Source organism: Nyctereutes procyonoides, unplaced genomic scaffold (assembly GCF_905146905.1).
Source record: "Nyctereutes procyonoides isolate TBG_1078 unplaced genomic scaffold, NYPRO_anot_genome, whole genome shotgun sequence".
Classification (NCBI taxonomy): Eukaryota; Metazoa; Chordata; class Mammalia; order Carnivora; family Canidae; genus Nyctereutes; species Nyctereutes procyonoides.
The window spans coordinates 70,690,373-70,710,934 of record NW_026575142.1 but is presented as its reverse complement, the minus strand read 5'-3'; the positions used below and the strand labels follow the sequence as shown (position 1 = coordinate 70,710,934).

Here is a 20,562-nt window from a genome sequence, read left to right as displayed (position 1 = left end):
TTAGCATTGACTTGCTACCCTTCCCTAACACTCAGGTATGGCAATGCTCTGCACACCCACTGCTGCAGCAATTCCAGCCCACAGGGCCTCCCATGATACTGGCACCTTGGTATTTCTCAACTGACCTTTGTGACATCCTTGCATGGTAACACATTGCGGTTAGGCATATGGGATTCTTTCTTTTTTTTTTTTTAATTTTTATTTATTTATGATAGTCACAGAGAGAGAGAGCGAGAGGCAGAGACATAGGCAGAGGGAGAAGCAGGCTCCATGCACCGGGAGCCCGACGTGGGATTCGATCCCGGGTCTCCAGGATCGTGCCCTGGGCCAAAGACAGGCGCCAAACCGCTGCGCCACCCAGGGATCCCTATGGGATTCTTTCTGATGTGGTATCCAAAGCAATTTCATTTGTGAGTAGAGACTTGGATGAATTTAGGCTAACAGATGTTGTAAATTAGCAGAAGAATATGAAAGAATATTTCAAAGAGGGTGGAATGAGAAAATATTTTATCTTTGGATCATCTAGTTCTAAGCATATGCCCAGATCAGAATAGGCACATAAATGAATTAATGAATGAAGCAAATAGCCAGTTTGTTTTAGTGAGACTCCGGAGAAATAAGATTACAGTTTCCAAAGTAAAGGAGGTACAAGGTGAATTTCAAGTAATATTCTAAATATTCACATTACTACAAGTAATTTCACCTAAAATATATTTACATTGTTAAGGAAAAAAAACAAAATGTTCTTTCATTCTATCTTATTTAGCATTACAGATGAGTAGATTTACGTTCAACTAAAATATTTTGAGGTTTTTTTTTTTTTTTTGAGTTTTGTCTTGATTAATTCTTCATTTGCTCCTATGGTCTCCGATATTTAACTTTTCTTTTTAAGTTTTCCTTACCCTCCATTTGTCATCACCATCATAGATCACCAACCATGGTGGGGGTTGGATGGGAGAATTTCTTTAAAAAGAGGGCTTATCACTCTCTTGGAAGTTGTGTTTTGTTTTTGTTTTTGTTTTTTTTAGATTTATTTATTCATGAGAGACACAGAAAGAGAGAGAGAGAGAGGCAGAAGGAGGGAGCAGAGGGAGAAGCAGGCTCCACACAGGGAGCCTGATGTAGGACTTAATCCTGGGACTCCAGGATTGAAGGCAGATGCTCAATCACTGAGCCACTGAGGGATCCTACTCTCTTGGAAGTTTTATAAGACTGTATACTGCTGTGAGTTAATTCAAATGAATGGAGTGTTTCATCTACAAGAAAAGATGTAGGATCTTTGGGGACTTGCATTGCTCTATAGAATATAAGTCACATATGTTAATTTTCAATTTAGCTCTTCAAAACTAAGAAGACCAGGTGAATTAACTTTTTCTATAGTTACAGAACTCAATATTATCACTTCAACATGAAACTATATAAAACTACTAATGTGCTATTTTGCACTGCATTCTTATTTTTTTTTTGTGTTAAGTCTTAAAATCCAATGTGTATTTTATATTCTAATATCTCAGCTTGGACTAACTATATTTCAAGTTACCAGGAGTCACATGTTGCTAGGGGCTACCATACTGAATAGTAGAGATATATAGGTTCAGATGACATAATTACAAACTATTTTTAAATTAAACAGCTAATTATTTGACATTTTAAAAAACTTATTCATGATATTTTTGTTTCCCTATGAATAAACCCATGAGTCCAACTTGTCTCTACTGTATTGTTAGGCTCGCTATAAAAATCTGATAAGAGAATAGGAAGAAGCCAGACATTTAAAAAATGATTACTAAAAAATATTCCTAAGATTTTCTTAAAAAAAAAAAAAGGAACAACTGAAATCTGAGGTAACAGTTTGTTTCATATCATTCCTGTAAGTTAAGCATTTTGGAGTAAAAAATATGGCCTGTATATAGGTTTGTCTTTGAATTACAAGACTGCTAAAAGCTAGCTTATCTTAACTTTTATTTAGTATTTTAATAACCAAAAAACAGCCCCAAACCAACAAATAAATATCTTATAATCTTATAGAAAGTCTTTGAAGATGTCTTCCCACGGCTGAGGGCTTGCATCACATAATTCAGGGAAGAGTAAGGATGAATGACCACATTATCAAAACCTGAAATAATGGTGTATGTTAGAAATGTTGACAGATCTTTAACTGCAGCAGCACAAAGTGTCCTGCTATGTGCACCATGCATCATCGATAAATAGGAATTTAGGATGCAGTTTTCTGCCTTGACCTTCAAGCTCCAACTGTGTTTTGATCATCAAGAGTCCATAAATAATATAATTTACAATCTCTCAAAAGAGACTATGTGGACACAATAAAGCACATATGTTACCTGGGGGAAAGAGAGATATATAGTTGGCCTCGTAGCCTCAAATTCAGTCAACCTAAGACAAAATTCACTTGTGTTAACACATCACTTTTCAGTCAGTGTCAAGTAGCTAATGTTTATCCTCAGCTCTATTATTTATGATCTTATAATGCAGGTTCGTTTCTGAGAAACTTAGATACTAGCCTCGTAAGGCCATAGTATTTAGGTATCAAGGGTGTCTTAGCAAACTTTGTTTCCTGATTATTAGCATGACATGAATACCCCTGAACTACGTGGAGAGTAGAAAAGTATACTCCCCTGTATCAGAAAGGGAAAGCTCAGCTAGAGATGATTATTTATGTAGAGTGATAATCTCATATACTCTGAAATCATGCTTCTAGAACACAGCAATCAAGTTAAAATGAGATATAATGGTGTCTGGATGAATAAATAACCATCACAAAACCCAAAAAACTGTCTATGAAGGGAGGTGGAGTATTACTGATAAACTGAGGCAGTCACCAGTGGGTTCCAGTGGCTTGACACAATGGCATCATTAAAAGTAATAAAATCAGTGATAAACAAGAGAAACAACAAAACACTGAACTGTTTACTCATTTTTTATTCTAAAAACAGACCAGTCTACTAGTCTGTAAGATCCTACTGAGTTACCACCTCCCTGTGATGCCTGCCTACATCCTCCCCAGCTCTGAAGAAAACAACAGAATCACTCACTCTTCTAAATAATGGCAACTGTTTCTTTCTTGGGATATATTCCTTTTAACCTTATTTGACAATTAATTTTAAAGATATCTTGATTCTGTATTAGATTACGAGAATAGAGGAAACAACTAAACTCTCACAGAGGTTGCAATAGCAAGTAGGGGCCACTAACCCCAGGGATACGAAAAGGTTGGATTTAGTAAATCTTAAAACCTCAAAGGAGGTGTCCTATGAAGCTGCAACTCAGACCTCTGAACAGAGGTCACTGCTCAGGCATTATTAACGTCCCTGAGCTCAGGGATGGGACCCTGTGAAACTGGGAGCCAGAGGTACGAGGAATGGAGACTAGACAGTTGGTGCTGGTGTCGCTGATGAGGATCACGAGCTTGGTTGAGTTAATGTTGGGGGGAAAAGTGCAGATGAGAGCTACCTGCTGCTACTAAAGTGAACTGTCACTACTCGGGTGAGGAAGCGTTTCTAGAGTGGTCATCGACATGAGAAAACAGTGAACACAAGAACCAGAGGCCAACAGGACGGAGTGTCTCTTTCTCTTCCCAGGCTCCTGTTTTCCCTTTGCGCCTCCCATCGGGGTCTAATGAGGACTCCAGGCGGCCCAGCAGGGATGCGGTCTGTAGATGCCCAGTTCCAGGTCCACAGCATGGTTGTATACAGGATGGGGTTCAAACTGAAAGGCTAAAACTTAATAAGGGGCCCATGTATGGACACCAAGCTATTGTCTATTCCACAGTCATATCCCTTACATTCTCAGGTGGAGTAGGCTGAGTGGTGGCCCCGAAGATATGGCCACGTCAGAATCCCTGCGACCTGGATACACCTTGCCTGATTTGGGGGGAAAGAAAAGTGTCTTTTCAAGTGTGGTTAAGCTAAGGCTCTTTATGAAAGGAGATCATCTTGCAGTATCTGGACGGGCCCTAAAAGAGCGAGATGGTGAGATATTAGGGAGATATACAGAGGAGAGAAGAAGGCAAGATGGAAGCTGAGGTGGAGATTGGAGTGATGTGGCCAAAAGCAAGGGGATGAGTGCTGGAAGCTCCTAGAAGCTCTTAAGAGGTGGCTTCTCCCCTAGAGTCTCTGGAGAGAGCGAGGAGCTATTCACACTTGGATTTCAGACATCTGGCCTCCAAACTTGTGAGAGCATGAATTTCTGTTGTTTTAAGCCTGGTAATTTGTGAAGACAGCCACAGGAAACGAATAAACAACTTTGTTTATGCCATAGATGATGCCAAGAGACACTTCGTGCAATTTATAATAAAAAGACAAAATAATAATCATAAAACTTTCAATTTACTTAGAGGAAGTTTCATTTGCTTAAAACATTTACCAGTATAAAATATCACTAGTAGCCTTAGAGCAATGAAATTTGACTAAACCAAAGACAAAAAGAAAGAAAGAAAGAAAGAAAGAAAGAAAGAAAGAAAGAAAGAAAGAAAGAGATTTGACTAAACCTAATCTAAATTGTATGCAAAATTAATCACTCAACAGTTAGAAGAAATCTGACTGTGTAGACTATCAAGTCTTTCATTTGGGAATTACAGTAATAAATATATAAAATGGAAAAGCAAACATTTTCTGAAGTAAAATGAAACAAAGGTATTCATCAACCTCCAGAAATTAATCTGGAAAAATATTTTGCTCTATTTTTAATTCTTTATTTCCAATGTCCAGTATGATTTTCTATTCATTCATTTGATATTCCATTTTAGAAAGGAAAAGAAAACCGGCACCGTAATCAGCTTTCAGAAAATGTCTACTCTTTATTTTTTCAAAACTGTCCACTTAATTTCATAGTTATTAGTTAAGAAAAGGACAGACTTGGGAACATGGGGGAGTTTGCAGCAACTTTCCGAAAGAGTACTTAACATTTGGTGCATATATTACTTTCTCTCCTCCTAAACTTGTATATCTGACGAGGCTACGTTTTGAATGATATTCTGTAAAATTAGATTGAGTTAGCATATCTTCCAAACTCCCTGGTGGAGCATATGTAAGCTTTGATTAGAAAATGAGACCTACTATGATTAGCAATAAAAAAAAAATTGGAGACACTTTAACTGGCACATTGGAGGGCTGCTCCTTCCAAAAATATTTGGCCATGTTTCCTCCCATTTTGCATTATAGTATAAAGAGCCAATTACTATTTGCATGTAATTATTTCTGGATGAGAAAAAGAAAGAAAGGTAAATTTTTTAGTCTACATTAGGATTAGCCAAATATAGCCAGACAGATACAAACAGAATTTCTTCCCAAGATTTCCATCTAAAGTGCTTACCAAAAGTAATCTCACCTTGTCGATCATATTATTTAAGCTGAAATCATGAGAACCTCAGTTGGAAAACAGAGAAAAGTCATTTGGTCCACATCAGAGCTATTAAAATCCACTGCTCATGTAAGAAATCTGTAATTCTTGATCACTTCCCTATCTTTTACCCTTACAGCTAATCCATCCCCAAGTCCTGCAGATTCTATCTCCAGAATGTTACAAATTCTTTTTCCTGTGGCTACTTCCACCAATATGACCTTTGGTAATGGTTAATTTTATGTGCCAACTTAGGTTGGGCAGGCCGCCCAGTTGTTTGGTCCAACAACACAATCTATATGTTACTGGGAAGGCTCTTCGTAGACGTGATTAACATTTACAACTGGTTGACTTTGGGTAAAGAATATCTTGGTAACGTGAGTGAGCCCCATGCAGTCAGTTGAAGTCCTTAAGTGCAAAAACTGAGATTTCCTGATGGAAAAAAAAGTAAATAAAAAAGGGAACTCTGCCTCAGGACTCTGATAGAGAAATCCTCCTAGAATTTCTAGCCTACCCTACAAATTTCAGACTAGGACTGCAGCATTAAATTTTCACCATTCCCAGCCTACCTGCCCTATGGATTTCAGACTTGCCAACGTCTATATTCCCATGAGCCAACTCTTTAAAATCCATCTATCTGTCTATCCATCCATCTACCCATCCATCCATCCATCCATCCATCCATCCATCCTATTGGTTTTATTTCTCTGGAGTACTCTGTTGGATAAATTTAGATCATTAAAGTATCGCATCATTTTTAATCTTCCACTTCTCCCATTATGTCTATAATCCCCTCTCTACATAACTTAGAGGAATACAAGACAGACAGACAAACCAGCAGACAGAATTATGTTATCCTCTGCTTAAAATCAGATTTCAAAGGCAACTGGAAAGAGCATCTAACTCCCTCTTCATGGGCTCTAGGCCCTTGTCTAATTCTTCAGTCTCAACCCAAGTTGCTTTCTCTCAATTCATTTGGCTATCTAAACAAAACAAAACAAAACAAAACAAAAACCTGAATTTTTTTCCTTTTTTCTTTTCTTTTCTTTTTTTTTCTTTCTTTTCTTTTCTTTCTCTTTTCTTTTCTTTTCTTTTCATTTTTACTTCTAGACACTTTTAAAGTTTGTAATTACATATTTATTTGGCTTATTGTCTGTGTATTCTGTTTCTTCCCACCAAAGAGTAAGGTCCACAAGGGTAGGGCTGATATTTACATTTTTGAGCATGGTATTCTCAGTAGTTCTGGCATTTGGTGAACACTAAAGCTTTGCTGAATTAATAAGTGGAATTAGTAGTAATGGAATTAGTTGTAAACCCAGATAAGTATTTTTGAAGAAGTGGCACCGATTTCTAACTCACAGGTTAGAAAGACAACAAGATAGAAAGTACAAGAAATAAAATATCACCTAACCCACAGGTATTAGTCCTATAGCTGAGGTCTGAGTAGTGACAAAGGGTTAAATAACCATTTTTTGTGAGATAAAATATATTTTGTTTCTGCTTCTCTTTATTAGTTTGAAATAGGATCATTTTATTCACTTTAACTCTTCCTTATTAATCTCCTTCTTTTATTTTACTGTTATCTGTGAAGCTACTACTAAAGTGGTCATTAATTTAGCTAAAAAATAAGATTCAGAATGGCTGGAATCAGGTTTTATTGCTAACTGATTTATGTCATTTACCATCTCTGGCAACTTCAGGGAAAATTTTATTTTTTCTGAAGTTTGGGGACCTTAACTGTAAAATCGGGGAAAATATCTACCTGGATGAGTGATGGCAGATCAGAAAAATTATGTAGAGAACATCAAAGAGAAAAAATGGAATCTTCCATACATGGCCTTGTTGGGTATGGTAAAGTAAGAGAGAGAGGGATTTGAAGCAGAAAGCCCTGGGTATAACTATCAGATCCCACAATGATCATGTGGGTTGTGAAGATCAGCACCAAGCACCAAGTATATTAAATGTCTGACATGACATGGATTAGTATTCATTCGAAAATCCCTTTTGGGGGGGCATCTGGTTGGCTCAGTCCTTAAGCGTCTGCCTTTGGCTCAAGTCATGATCCTAGTGTCCTGGGATGGACCTGGGAGTCTACTTCTCCTTCTCCCTTTGTCCCTCCCCCTGCTCATGCGTGCTCTCTCACTCTCTCTCAAATAAAAGTAAATAAATATTTAAAAAAGGATTTTTAAAAGATTCTATTTATTTAACTGAGAGAGAGAGAGAGAGAATGAATGAATGGATGAATAGGGGAGAAGCAGAGGGATAGGGAGAAGCAGACTCCCCACTGGCAGAGCCTGGAGCCAGCATCCTGGGATCATGACCTGAGCAGAAGGCAGAGGCTCAACCAGCAGAGAGACCCCGGCGCCCCCATTTAAATATTCCAATAGGCAGTATCTTTGACTCTGTAACCTCTCCTCAGAGGGGAAACATATTACAAATTGAACAATTCCAATAAATGCTGGCACGAGACGTCCCTCCACTTCCACCACCACCGCCACCAGTTGTAGCACAAAGCAGATCCCAGTTCCTCTGAGATCCAGGGAAAGACCTGGCTGGTTTTTCTGGATAAAGTCTTCAATAGTATTATCAGAGCACAGAAAAAGATACACAGCACGAACATCACACAGGATTCGAAGGCAGAAGAAGGGAGACCGTCCTCTTCAGCGGTGGCTGCCCACAGGCAGGTAGGCAGGTGGCAGAAATGAGAGTCAGGGTCCTCAGGCAGCTCCTGGAAACTGCCTGCTTGGGAGCTGCAGGCACCTGGTGATGTCACTGAGGCTTTTCTTTCAATCCTGGTAGTTCTTGATTCCCTGAGTGTTAGCAGACCCCCCAACACTTCTGACAGACACCCAGGCCTCCACTTGTGTCTACTGAAACCATTTCTACTTAGAATTACTGGACTGTCTTCTAGTCTTTTCATTGACACTTGTCTCATCAGAACGTTTGTATATTAACATATTTTCATGTATTTATAACCTTAATATACAAAATTTCAGTGCTTTTCATAAAGTTTTATCTTCTAGCTCCTTGCATTTAAAACACAAGTTAATTTTAAATATGTATTAGGATTTTTTTCTGGTAGATTGAAAGGAAATACTAGAATCCCACCATATATAATTTGAGGTTTGGCTGCATTTTTTTTATTAGGATTATATCAATTGTATATTAAATTGCGTATTATATTTAGCTCTAACTATTCTTATTTCCATTTCATCCCAGTGTCATAACTTTCCAAGTTGATGTCACTTCAGTATGGTTATATATTCACAGCCTCTTTTTTTTTTTTTTTTTTTTTTGGTCCATGAGATGAAAATGTTATAGTATTGTGTACTCAGTAAGCAGGTTGGATAAAGAACACAACCAAAGGTAGTGGTTGGCACACCATGAAAGCCCTTGTGGTGGCCACTGGGGAAGGACAGACATTTGTATCCCTTTCCTCAACCGGAGTAGCCCAGGTAATCTGTCACTTGAACATAATATCACACTGGGGTGGGGCACAGATACAAACATGTGCTCCCCAGAACTGTGTCAACCAGTTCTCAGTCCTTTCTGTGTGTGTCAGCTCATTATGTGGTAGCTGCCCATGTTTCTCCATATTTGTGTGTGTGTGTGTGCGCGCGCACGCGGTATAAAGGTCTACTTTCTTATTATAAGAATAAGATGATGCTACTAATCATCTAGATATTGGCAAATTCAATGATTTCTGGGCATTGGCTCTAGTAAACATACGATCTACATCGCAGTCGAGTGCTCTAATTTCATTATGGGACAAAACAAAATATTACGTACTTTAGTGGGTACAAAGAAAATACTGAGCGTGATCCTTTCTCTTAGTTCTCTTTGGATCCCATTAAATCAGCATGGAAACACTAAAGTGTGTTATGCTGGGAGATAAAAGAGATGATGATGGAGGAGAGAGAAATAAATGATAAAATATTTACCATGGTTTTGCAGAGAACATTTTGTAATTTTTCTTCCCTTGCTGAAATCATTATTTCAATAATTATTTTCTAAAGAGCATCAAAAGCTGGCTGACATTAGTCTACGGATATTTTCCGTTATCTTACAGATCTGCCTGCTTATCTTCTCTGACTTAACCGATGAGAAGAACGACTCTCTTGGAAGTTAAGTGACTGGTGGGATAATCTCATCAGTGGCCTTTTAGGGCTTACACCCCCATCTCTAAAGTCCCCATTTAGTGATTCCTTCTCGATACTGCACTGTTTTTTTTTTTTTTTATGTAAAAACATTTCTAACTATGATATATGAGATCAGGCAGACAAACGTCCCTCCTCTTTTAACTGCACTTAAGACTTATGGAAACCAGAAAGGGTAGGCGGTATTTTGGGACAAGGTAATTTTAGTGATTCAGACAATAGGACATATCTTTTTTTTCTTCAGAAGCAGGAATAGACTTGGTGCCTCGAGGAAGCACTTTTGCAAATTTCTGGGCCAAGAGATAGAACTTTGAGTGTAGAACAAATGAAACTTAACAAGCCCTTATGAAAATATCTGGCTAGATGTGCACCAAAATCGAACCAAATTTATGGGTGACTTCCGAGAAAGCTAGGAGTACCTTGGATCACACATATGCAGCACTGTCTAGCAGGAAGATCGCCAGTTTTAGTGACAATGAGATAGGTTCAAATCCCATTTATGCAACATACTAGCTTTTCCTAAGTTTCTGCTTCCTGGCCTGCACACAGGTGGTAACAGGGCTGATGCTGCAATACTGTTAGAAGCGTGATAGATGATACATGAAAATGTACAGCCCAGTGCCTGGTACAAACTAAATCCTCCTCTGTGAGAAATATGGTTATTATTTTGGTTCATAATGTCATTAAATACACCATAAAATCCCCGCTCGCTCTCAGACTGGCAATGTGTCTTGTTTTGCAAATACGACAACAGTTAATTTTTCTCACCTTATACAGAAAGAAACCTCAAACCTGAGAAACATTTTTGTGAAATTTAAACAGTTCTGCACACATGAGTGTCTATTTTGATCCCGGTAGACTGAGTTTCAGACCAACCAGCCCGATAAAGTGGCTGTGGTCAATTGAAAGTTTTTAAACAAGTGCTTCAACGTCTAATCAAATTGCAGTGAACGGGATCTGTCAAAATGGGATATGTTCTTTGTTTCAGTATTAACCCAAACGGGCTATTAAAGAAAGAGGCTTGGATTTCAGTATATTAATTTTTGTTTTCATTTGGGAGACTTTTTTTTGTTCCCTTCAGAAGTAGAAACTTTAAAAATATGAAAGGGATACATAATTATGAAGCTAATGTATATGTTTATCATAAAAGAGTAAAGAGAGTGTATGTAATGATCAGCATTATAAAGATTTTGTACATGAGCCAGGTCTTCAATCCTCTTCTGGAAATTTTACATTGTGTAGATTATAAAACTCTGTATTCATGCATATTCTTTTGTGCAAGTGGCCGCTATTAAAAATATTTTAAAAGCATTATGGTAATTCTTAATCACTAGTTATTTTCTTTCATAGCCTAAAGAAACCAGAGGCATTGCTGATAGAATTAATGACAAGAGAAACAATGGTGGGATTTTAGCTCCATTCAGACCACCCACACCTCGCTAAAAAGAAATAGTACAACCCGAACAAAGTAGTTATTATCCCAATCAAACCCTGAACATGAGGTTCTATTAGTAGTTATACAGCTAACTCTAATTAAAACACCATGAAAACTGTATAATGAAATTGCTTTATTCCGAAATGTGTTTCTTTCTGGGAGAGAGGGGAAGGGGTTGGATTTCAAGCTCTTAAAACTCTTAAAATCAAATGTATGTACAGAAGACATAGCCAGACACCTGATCGTAGGGTGTCCGGGAAGTGTGTTCTTTAATAGTTCTGTCTAATGTCATCGCTTGCCTGGGTGTAAACTAGATCTAACGTCTTTCAAAAGCAAAGTTTCGGGAGCTTAGGTGTTTGGAAAGTACTTTTAATGGATTGCTTGCTTTGTTTACTCTTGGCTTAAGGCAGAAGCATCTTGACATTTACTTTGCTATTTTTCTGCTTTCAAGGGTGTGAACAAAAATATTGTCTTGGCTTAGATTAGCTTGAAATTGTCCTCTGAACTTCTTCCGGGCCATTCCAGCTATCTTGGAAAGGGATTCCTTTTTTATGATCCTTCTCCCGGAGTTTTCATGAGCACACAAGGCTAGACAAGCCCTCCCTCGCCCCGCCAGCCCGACAGGTGTAAGCACGTGCACCCACGTCCTTCAACTTACAAATAGGTTGCGTTCCCCAAATTCCCGATTGAGGTCATTACTTGGAACCCTCACGTATCCTCCCAAAGAAATAATCATAAATGCAGGGGTTTGCATGGCAGCCACAGACCACTTACTCAGGATGCAGCTGAAATACCACACATTTAGACAGAACGACAGGACAGTACTACTCTATGACCAGTAGTTTTGTTTTGAGCATGATAATGAGCCTTCAATTATTTCAAATGAGGACGTTCACTGTCCTGGAGCTTCAACTGTGCCATGCGGCCAGCATTCCCCACTGGCTCCTGCCTGTTTCCTCCTCGGTTTCCCACACCCTGAAATAAAACCACTGCATGGGGGGGCATGTGTGGTGCCCTCAGTGTGGCGTCTGACTCCTGGTTCCTGCTCAGGTCGTGATCTCAGGGTCTTGAGATGCAGCACCCCCACCGCCACGCTCAAAGCGGAGTCTGCTTGAGTTTTTTTCTCCCTCTGCCCCATCCACCTACTTGGCTGTTCATGCTCTCTCTCTTTCTAAAATAAATAAAATTAATAATAATAAAAACAACAACAACAACAACAACAACACTGCAATACCCATGTAAGGGGTGGATCACTGAATCTTCTCCCCAAAGCCACACCAAGTTTCTGATCCTTTGGTAAAAATCATCCTATAATCCCATATAATCAGTTAATAGTGCAGCAATGCATATGTCTATCTGTCTGTCTGTAAGTATATATATTTTGCAGTTGGGAGGGAAGGAAACCCTTATTAGCTGTTGCTGTTTAACTGTGACTCTTTAAATATGTAGAGACTAAACGTGGGATCTCTTCCAGCTAACCTCTTCCAATGTATGAACGTAAGGCCACGGTGATATATCTCACACTCCTACATTGCAGCTGCCTATTAATAGAAAACCTTTGCCAATCACATTTGTGCTGAGAGCAGTTTGAACACCCCATGGTTTCCTATTTGTACACTAAAAGTATAAAGTCAAAGATCGTTCTGTGTCCCTGCAGCTTAGTGTAGTCAATTAAAAGAAAGGAGCAACAGGTAGTGCTTTCCTATTTTTAAGACTATTTAGCTTGGTCTAAGGGCAAGTGAGGGAAGGAGGGATGGAGACAGAACAGTAGCCTTGAGAACTCATGCCCAAAAGGATTCTAAAAATTGTGGACAAGGCCAAAAATTTGGGAGAAATTTCCTAAAACAAGCGAGGAAGAATGTATATCCTATAAGATATTAAATTTCAAGCACAAAATGGCTGGTGCCCAAATCTAAGAAGTGGCTCAAACTTCAAAACTCAAAAGGGAGGCTCTTCCCTAAAAGACTGTGCTGCTTGCAATAGTGTTTCCTGAACATATAAAATATGTATTTTGGGGAAAAAAATGTGTTTTGAGAGAAGGCTTTCCTCCTGGAAAAGGTTTGTCATTCAGAGTGTCCACATTTATTTTGGAAGCTAACAGTATTTAAATAGGTTTACTCCTTTAAAAAAAATGCATGTTTGATTCCATCCCCTCCCATTTTTAAAATTTTCTGTGGGACCTTGCTTTTAGCCAATGTTTAAGGGGAGGACTCTATAATAAAAATTAAAATGAAAGAACATTTTTGCTGTGGTGACCCTGGGGAAAGAGAAGGTGTGGTACTGAATTTTTAAATACTTCTCCTTTGGTGAAAAGAGAAATGAGGAAGATGTTTTGGAACCCAGAACACTATCGAAGTCAGCAGTAAGATCAGCAGAATGGAATAAAAGTCACTCTAATTTTGTAATATTTATATAGAATTCTATTGTTTACAAATTATCTTCTCACGTTTATCCTCACTTCATCTAATTTTATCCCAGTAATTTATCTACCTTTATCCTAATATTAATAGCCCTTTGGGGTTTTTAATTTTGTTGGGAAATTGACTTTCAGAGTTACTATCTAGCTTTCTCTAAGCCATGCAAGTATAAAAGACATTTTCCCATTCAAACCCCTTCATACTTTTACAAATCCCAAATCTTTTTATAAGTCCCAATCTCACTGTTGTATGGTGTTTTTAATTCTGAAAGCTATTCTGTGAAGGAGTGAGCCGCCTACAATAGAAGGCGATATTATTAAAGGATATTGTACGGCAAGAGAAGGAAGGCAATTCAGTAGAGAAAGGACAGTCTTTTCAACAATTAGTGCCGGGACTACTAGACATTCACACGCAAACATAACGTCTCTGAATATATAGACCTTGCACCTTTCACAGAAGTTAACTCAAACTGATCATCGACCTTTTTGTAAAACGTAAAACCATGAAACTCCTAGAAGAAACACAGGAGAAGACCTGGGTGACCGTGGGTTTGATGATAAACATAGACACAACGGCCAAAAGCATAACCCATCAAAGAAAAAGTTGATATGTTGGGTTTCATTAAAATCAAAACTTCTGCTTCACAAAAGAGACTGATGGAAGAATGAAGAGACCTCCCAGGTCACAATCTGGGAGGAAATACTGCAGGATACATGCCTGATAAAAGACGTGCAGCCAAAATATAAAAAGAACTTTTAAAACTCAACAATAAGAAAACCAGTAACTTAAGAAGTAGGCAAGAGACCTGATGAGATGCTGCAATGAAGATTCAGAGGTGGGAAATAAGCATATGAAAAAAAAAATCCTCAACATCATATTTCGTTAGAGATTTGCAATTAAAATGATGAGATACGATTACTCATCCGTGAGAATGGCTAAAACCCAGAAGACCGACAACAAATGTTGGTGAGGCTGTGGGGCAACCGAAGGTTTCATTCCTTGCTAGGGCGGTTGCAGAATGCTACGCCCAGTTGGGCAGTTTCTTACCAAGGTAGACGCAGGCTGCCTACGGGCCAGCAGCCGGGCTCCTCGGTCCTCACCAAGACCAGCTGCAAGTGCACAACCACACTAAGACCTGCCCACCAAGACGTACAGCGGCTTTACTCCTCATTGCCAACATCTGAAAGAGGCCACGTGCCCTCTGATGGGTGAAGACATAGGCAAACTGTGCTGTACTCATACGATGAAACAGTGTTCAGTGATAAAAATAACGTAGAAAAGACTCAATCACGCTGCCGACTGAAGAAGCCCATCTGGAAAGGTGACATACTGTGTGATTAAATGATGGAACATTCTAGAAGAGGAAAAACTGTGGGGACAGGAAAAAAGACCATGGTTGCCAGGGGCTCGGGCAGGAGTGGGAGAGAGATAAGTAGGAGAAACAGATTTTTAGGGTGTGAAAGTATTCTGTATGGTATAGGAATGGTGGGTGTGCACCATTGCACACTTATCAAACCCAGAGAATGTAAAATACGGAGTAAACCCTAACGGAAGCTATGAACTGTAGTTAGCACTAAGGTATAAATTATTCATGTTGGCTCATCAGCTATAAAAAAATGTACTACACTATAGCAGGAAGGTGGATAATAGGAATAATAGGGAAACCAATAGGGAAACCCGGCCCTTGCGGGTGGGGAAACTGGGCCTGTGTGTGAAGGGTTATATGAAGACTGTACTTTCTGCTCATTGCTTCTCTAAGCCCAAAACTGCTCTAAAAAAGATTTTCTTTCTCTCTTCATTTTTTTTTAAATATATATATATATATATATATATATATATATATATATATATATAGTAGTAGAGAATGAATAGGTTCACTGGGTCAGACTGCTTACTTTGCCTTTGCAGAATAACTCCAGGGAGTTAAAAAGAATCCGACAACAAAACAGATGCCACAAGCTCCCATCCCCAGACAATGCCAGTTCCCAGGAGGGGTAGGACAGTACATGTTGGAGTCATAGTAAAGGAAGAGGAGAGATGAAAAGATTCACAATTTTTAAGAAAAATGCATAATTCGTTCCCTATTCAGGGGCAATGAGTCAAATTTGACACTGTGGGATTTTGACCGTAGTAATATTTTTGAGATGCTTTGTAGCTTTTAATGTACTTTCCCTTACACGGTCCCCGATGATGCACATTGTTTCATCTGCTCCCCACGGCCTACTAAGCTCAGTGACTCTGGAGCACTTTGCAGCTTTCCATTGTATCGCTGCCATCCATCACGGCATTGTTTCCTGCTCCCCTCCCTCACGATTAGAAGAATTCCCCGATTAGAGAGGTGAGGCTGAACACTGTGAGTGCCCATCGGATCAGATTCTTAGAGCTAAAAGGGACTTTAGAAATTATCAAGAAATGATCCTATAATTGCCCTGAGCCCCGAGACACTGAGCGCCTTAACTAGTTGACAGAGGAGGCGCTGGCTGCTATGCATCCCTGCTTCACCGGCCTAGGTCCAGGGGAATCCTAAAAAAGAACCTGGAATAAGGTTCTCAAAGCCCCTCAAGACCTAAATTCATTAGTTCTTCCTTAGCATCATCTCCCAAATCTGCCCTTTGCTCTTCATTGCTGACACCAACATGCCAAGTTAGGTTCCCAGCACCCATGAGGTCCTTAACACCCAGAGTCTTCCTGGAGGTTTCTGTTCTCTTCGAGCACCAGATAAAGTTTCCTAATGACACAGTTTTCCTCACGGCTCCTTTTGTGTAAGAAAATAAAGTTCGAAGCTCTCCACAGAGAATGTAAAGTACCCCACAGTTGGGTTCCTGGATACCGCTCCATAATTATGATGTAATAGCCATCCAAACTACCCCACTTCCTGTTCTCTACCCCCGGTACACAAGGCACAGCCTCTCCTTTGTGACTTTCTTCACACTATCCTCCCCTGCAATTGCTTCCGTTTTTAGTCGGTCTGGGCTACCGTAACAGAATATCATAGACTAGGTACCTTATACACCACCCAAAGTTATTTTTCACAGTTCTGGGGGATGAAAGGCAAAAGATCAAATCCCTGACAGATTTGGCATCTGGTGAAGGTCCGTTTCCTGGTCCCCAGTCATCCTGTCCTCACAAGGCAGGAAATGGTAAGGGAGCTCTCTGGAGTCTCTTTTACAAGGGCAGTAATCCCCCTCATGAGGGCTCTGCCCTCTTGACTTAATCGCCTCCCAAGGTCCCACCATTGACTATCATCCTACTGAGGATCACATTTCAACATATAAACTTGGTGGGGGGGGGACAAAAACATTCAGTCTATTGCAATCCCTCAGTTAAAGGACATTTCCTTAAGCCCAGATAAATTTCCCTCTTCCCTTAAAAAAGTCACTCGACCACCACAAGATGGTCATTTATCTCCTCACCGAATCCCAACAACACTTCTCGCCTGTAGCATTCATCAGGAGATTTGCATAGGTATTCTTCAAATTTTTGGATTTTTGATTTATATAGTTTATGTCTTGAATTAAACTCCTTAAAAGCGGAGGTCTTATATGGCCAGTTTCCATCAGTACGCTTGCACAGAGCAATGTTCAATGAAGGTGTATTTATGAGGAAGACAACAAATTCTACATGCAACATCATAGGATTTCAAAACCTTCAATCTCCTGATGCCAAATTATGGAGAAAATTTCTTCACAGATTTCAAAAATACTGTTTCAGTGTTTAGTGACACTTTGGTTGAGGAGGTATCCTTTGGGACATGATCCAAATTCCAAATGAAATATTTAGCTTTATACAATGAACTTCTGTCAACAACTTTCTTGAAAAGCAAATTACTTTTGACTTCCTCCTTGTGTATTTGATGAGAATTGTCATAACACCATCAGGTTGAAGAGTGAGATTCTTACATGAATAACATCTCTAAAGGTTATTTAACATTAGGAAAATGAATCCTGTTCACCAAATGTTCTTTTATACAATGTAATTAACAATTTTATCTTTACTCCATATGGTTATCATTACAATCAAATTTTCCATTTTCTTAAACTGCATATGATCTTGTCACACCCATTTTTGTACTTTGAACATTTCCTCCCCCAACAAGGAAGAGCTTACTGGGATTGGGAGTAGAAATTCTACTGTAATTTTGAAATTTTTGCTTCAAGAATTTTAGAAATTCTCCACCAAGAGAAAATATGAAGTAGGATGATTTGTTATATATTTCAGAAATGAAGTAAAAATTCATGACAGTCTTGGGATAAAGGTCAGTCAGATAAATCAAAATGAGGCTATCTATTTGCATCTGTCTATTTAAATTTATTTGCCGTTGGCATATATATGAATTCATAGGGCCAAAGAGAGTAATGGCACACGTGTATATTTCTTCAATAACTGTAGCAATAGTTTAAAATAATGCCAAAATATTGAACCATAAGCTTTCAGTTCTAAAGTTTGTTATGAGTTAGAACATTTTCATAGTAAACATTTTGAGGCTTCCACACTGGGATGCAAGGTAGCTGTCATCATATCACTCACTAACGGGGGAAAGGATCACTTTCTTATTCATTGTTAACTCAGGACAAGATCAACATTTCCCTTTTTACTCAAAATGTGAATATAACTGAAGTGGTAATGGGAAATTTCTCTGGACATATACCTCAGACCATACAGGTCCTCTATGTCTAGTGCAAGGGCCAAGGGATGGTGGAAGACTTTACTACATCACAATATATAAAACTATATTCTCAATGTATGATTTTTATTAATTTCTGAATTTTTCATAAAGTAAAAGTGAGGGCAATTTTTACATTCTAAAAATACAGTTTATACTTATTCTGATTAAGACTTTTTAATAACACCAAATTTAATAACGTGGTATATTTATTTCTTTAGTCATTATTATATCTACCATACACTATACTTTACTTAGTTACCTTGTTCATTATCTTTCCCCATCCCCACTTCTGGAATACAACCTCATCAGAGCAGGTGTTATTAACTTGAGGCAACTTCTATGTCTCTGGAGCTTGTAGACTGTCTTAAAATATCTGTCACAATAAATTAACAGTTTTCAAAGTCGTATAATATAGAGTTGTAGTGTTAGGAGAAATGATATAAGGATTTTAAATGAGAATTTGAGTTTAACATCATAAAGGGAAATCACCAAATATCAAAAGTAGGAAACATTTATCTTAAGCAAGTCTCTTTCTTTTTTAAAAAATATTTTACTTTTCTATTCATTCATGTGAGACACACAGAGAGAGGCAGAGACCCAGGCCGAGGGAGAAGCAGGCTCCCTGTGGGGAGCCCGATGTGGGACTCGATCCCAGGACCCCGGGGTCACGCCCTGGGCTGAAGGCAGACGCTCAACCACTGAGCCACCCAGTTGCCTCAGCAGGTCTCTTTCTACTACTGTCTCATTTTATAAATGTAGACGTGAAGATGCAGAGAGATCAAATGTTTTATCAGATCCCAGGATGTTGGTACTAAAGGCCACCTTAAACCTCAGAGACAGTCAAAATACTCAGAGTTACTCAGCCTATACTTTACTACATGCAGTGGTAGTGAGTCCCCTATCCCATAAAAGCATCACATTTAGTCTTTCAGAAACACTATTTGTCAACAACTTCTTTCTTATAGGTAATTGAGATGTGCTTTCCTATGCTTCAGTTCTTCAGTCCTTATGTCATGCACAGTATGTCTAGTCTGGGGTAGTTTTAATGTTTTATATATATATATATATATATATATATATATATATATATATATATACTAATATAACCATAACTAATACACACACACACACAGACACACACACACACACACACACATATATATATATATAACTAACAGGGGAAAGGATCACTTTCTTATTCATATACATATATACATACATATGTATGTGTGTATATATATATATATATATATCCACAAACACACACACATATAAAGTCATATAGTGAAAAGTCTAAATTTGAGGTTCTTTATGAATGAGAATTCTGCACCAAATACTTTTTCTGCCTCACTATTTGTCCAAAATCTATTTGCCTCCTGCCTTTTTCTCACGTACACACACACATACATATTATATACACACACGACACATAAATACACAGGCATAAATTCAACTGTTATATAAACACACACATTATATATGCATCTATTTCACAGAAGGGTGCATGTAATTATATTTTGTGTCTTGTAGAAAAATAACAGATAAGAATATGTAAAATGTTTATAACCTTTCAAACTCCATTTCCCTCTTTGTTTAGTTTCTACTGTATCATGAACTGTAAAATAAAAACCACATCATACTCCTCTCATCCTCTAAAAGTCAAAATTGAACCCCATTCTATCAAAATGGGTTTATTAAAATATCTATTAAAATTGTTAAAATGTTTCTAGGAATCACTCTGTTGTGACCTTCCAACTAATATCTCTTAATCTACTGGTTGTTTCAAAATCCATCTAAATCCCACTCTCCCCTGAATATTAAACTTCTTTAGCTCTCTCTTGACAGGTAGCTTCTCTCTCTCTTGATAGGGAGAATTAAGCACAATACTCTAGATGTGATCTTATTGGGAAGAATAGTATAGGCTTCTCTTCCGATTCATTCAAGAAAGTGTATTTTTCCCAATACAATTTATAATTCCATTTGGTTTTCCAGTAGCCATATCATGTCTGACTCATATGGAGCTTGAATATCAAAAAAAAAAATCCTTAGTAATTTTCTATATGAATTGCTACACCAATTTGCTTTATTCTATACTCATGTAGTTGAAATCTTCTTTAGGTAGGAGAAGGGTCCTCAAATTGTATATATAATGATTACTGATATAACTCACATAATAACTACATTAAAAATAGTGTCATGTTCACAGAAGGTGCATATTCTGAAAGTTAAGCACAGAAATTTAATTGAGGGGCATAAATAAATGTTGAGACGCATATCCTACCTATAAAAACCTGGTGGCACTTGCTGTACCAGGAAGTTTTTCTCCATGTCTTGAAGAATGTCATTCAGCATTCGGACACGGATGGGAATTCTCTCCTTGGGATCATTAGCAGGACGCATCTCATCTGACTGGAAGAGTTCAGTACTTTCCCGTAGGCGAGAGGCCAGGGCTAGCAGTTGAGTGTTGGGTTGATCACCTGGTGAAGGTAAATGAGTCCACCTCAGAAGAGACATCCTCAAAGGAGCAAA

General features: G+C 38.4%; 1 protein-coding gene across 2 annotated transcripts in view; it reads right to left on the bottom strand.

Annotated features, from left to right (window-relative positions):
* NAALADL2 (N-acetylated alpha-linked acidic dipeptidase like 2) overlaps positions 1-20,562 on the bottom strand; it is an 880,849-nt gene that overhangs the window by 23,300 nt on the left and 836,987 nt on the right. For both annotated transcript variants that reach the window (XM_055308319.1, XM_055308320.1), the window contains exon 13: positions 20,315-20,510. In XM_055308319.1, coding sequence (XP_055164294.1) covers positions 20,315-20,510 — 196 coding nt within the window. The remainder of the gene's footprint in view (positions 1-20,314; positions 20,511-20,562) is intronic.